The following is a 2,544-nucleotide window of genomic DNA, read 5'->3' as shown; positions in this document are numbered from 1 at the left end:
CAAGCAATGTTATTATTCCCCTTGTTCCCGTTATCACGGACCAATCAGAGCTAATCCCCAATCCTCCGTCCTGATTGGTCGAGTGGTGGCCCCACTACGTCGCCCTGATTGGCTGGGAAGCCACTACTTCCTCATAGATCATTGTGGGCGGGGTTACAACAGCAGAGAGGAGAGGGGTAGCGTTGACATTCAACATCTCTCTCAGAACTGATGTTTACATCACTACTACCAACAGCAGCTTTAACACGATGCAAACTTTAAAACGGTGATTCTGTTTACATGAAGGCCGGCTACGTTAATACCTTTCTCCTCACTTTAGCCTTTAGCTAGCTTAGCCTTCTCTCTTTACATCAAATACCCTGTTAAAGCGTCACATACAAACGCACAAGGTGTCCTTCTGTCTTTAGCAACTAGCTAAACCTAATCTCTTCACTTTAGCCGCTAGCTAGCTTAGCCTGCTCTTTTTCCCGCCATCTTAATTGGTTGACGCCCTGTGATGTCATCAAAATGAGACGCACTTAGCTTTAAACTCACTGTAACCTTTTGATTTGCTAATATTGATCCCTTGTGAGGTTAGACAGAGAGAAAAGAAATGCTACAATGTGCGTCATTACTTGAGGAAAAACTTGTTGTTTGTAATAATGTTTAATTTTCCAATTGTTTCCAATTCTTTCTTATGTAACTTTTGGATGTTTCACCTTATTTTATTTCAAATGTTATTTCAATCTTGTTTTTATCAAATAGTTTTAATTTTCTGTTATAATAGCATTGGGGCACTATCTCCTGTGCATTCATATTTCTTATTTGAAGCACTTTAAGCTGCATGTCTTGTGATAAAAGGTGCCTTCATTGATGTTTATGATCCTTATTATCAGCCTTACTCTGCCATGTATGAATTTCAAATACTATCCAATTGTCCTCATCCCACAGCAGTTTATAAAAGCATCACAAAATTCCTTTCAAACTTGTCAAAATGCCAGACTGGAGTACTCCCCACCCCCCCTGCCCCCCTGTGCTCCCCCCTCCCCCCAGCGTTCCCTCACCGGTCCAGACCGATGAGCAGGCGGCTCCTCTCCTCCTCCTTCTGGCTCTCGTTCTTCAGGTCCGCGAACACCTGAGTGAAGTAGTGCGGGTCTGAGTTGATCTGCAGCATCTTGGCGCTCATCAGGTTGATGATGGACAGGCAGCGATCCCAGAAGGTCTCCTTGGAGCTCTCCACCAGGAAGGGCTTGAGCGGGTAGGAGATCTCGTTGCCCATGTAGGAGTAGGACAGGTAGAGGCAGGTGAGCAGCACTGCCTGCAGCTCGTGCTCTGTGGCCACCTCGGAGGAGACCACGTCCCGACACAGCATGTAGACGAAAACTACGTTAGCAGGGGTGATGAAGCCCTGGTCCTGCCAGCCCTGCAGGAGCAGGGAGCGGTCCACGCTGCGCAGCCACAGCACCGGGTCTGTGGGGGACAGGTGTTTGAGCCTGTAGCAGCGCCGGCACAGGAACTCCCCCAGGCAGCGCAGCAGCTCACTGGTGGAGGCCTGCACAATCACTCTCTTTGGGGTCCCGGGGGCCACATTGGAGTTGGTGAGAGGGGCCTTTTTCACGGACGACACTGATGTGTTGTTGGAGGTCTTTGTGAGAGGTGGAGTGCTCTGGTCCTGCGTAAAGGTGGACAGGTTAGCGCATGACTGAGACTTCTTCAGGTTCTCGTTGTTGAGCTGGGTGACATTGTTCTGGTAGGTCCCGTTGGGCTGGACCTTCTTGGAGCTTTTCTTCTTCGCTGACACCGCTACAATCCGTTTCCATGGCAGCACATTGATGAGCGAGTGGCGCTTCAGGTTCTTGTCTTTGGCGTTCTTGCTGTTCTGCACGGCCGTGTAGTGACCCACAGTGGCGGGTCCATCCTCAAACAGGGCCGCCTTCCTGTAGCTGGGGGACAAAGACAGCACGGTACCCATGGTGACGGTGGAGGAGCGTCCAGGGGCTTCAGCCGCACTGGGTCAGAGGAGCGTCTACCAGAGGGGGGGTCCTGAGGGTCTCAGAGCCGCGTTGCTTCTGGGGGTCCCGGGCTACAAGCTGCAGCTGGGCATCTAAAACCGAGGAGATGTGTCCTTGACTCTAACACTCTGTTGTGTTCAGCTCTCTGTGTGCGCGTGCTGCAGGCAGAAAAGATCAATAATCAGAACAATAATCATCGAGGGATCAATCTCACATGTTAATAATTAATTGTTGTTTACAAATAGAATAAAATGCTGGTGTTATTTTAAATCCATAATCCTCCACATCAGATGAAATCACGGTTACCGGTTCTCTTGAACGTGTGCTGTATCTGATTGTACCGCAGGCTGATGATGAGCAGCATTGATCCGGATCAGTAAGTGCAGGAATGGAGCAGCCTTTAGCTCATATGATGCATTCAGACAGAATGGATCCCCCACGATCAATTAGAGCTCACATTATGTTAAGTTAAAGTGTGATCTCATGTGAAATCTATTTTAAATCTCTACATGCAGAACACCATGGAGAGGAGGAACACAACAAAAACGTGTGA

The 2,544-nt window shown here is 48.7% G+C and overlaps 1 protein-coding gene across 1 annotated transcript; it reads right to left on the bottom strand.

The window, feature by feature from the left end:
- Positions 1–1,039: 1,039 nt before the first annotated feature.
- On the bottom strand, positions 1,040–2,116 carry cdk5r1b (cyclin-dependent kinase 5, regulatory subunit 1b (p35)). The gene has a single exon (XM_034708336.1). The coding sequence runs from the start codon at positions 1,949–1,951 to the stop codon at positions 1,040–1,042; it is 912 nt and encodes a 303-aa protein (XP_034564227.1). The 5' UTR covers positions 1,952–2,116.
- Positions 2,117–2,544: the final 428 nt, after the last annotated feature.

Source organism: Notolabrus celidotus, chromosome 18 (assembly GCF_009762535.1).
Source record: "Notolabrus celidotus isolate fNotCel1 chromosome 18, fNotCel1.pri, whole genome shotgun sequence".
Taxonomy (NCBI): Eukaryota; Metazoa; Chordata; class Actinopteri; order Labriformes; family Labridae; genus Notolabrus; species Notolabrus celidotus.
This window is presented reverse-complemented; position numbering and strand designations above follow the sequence as displayed.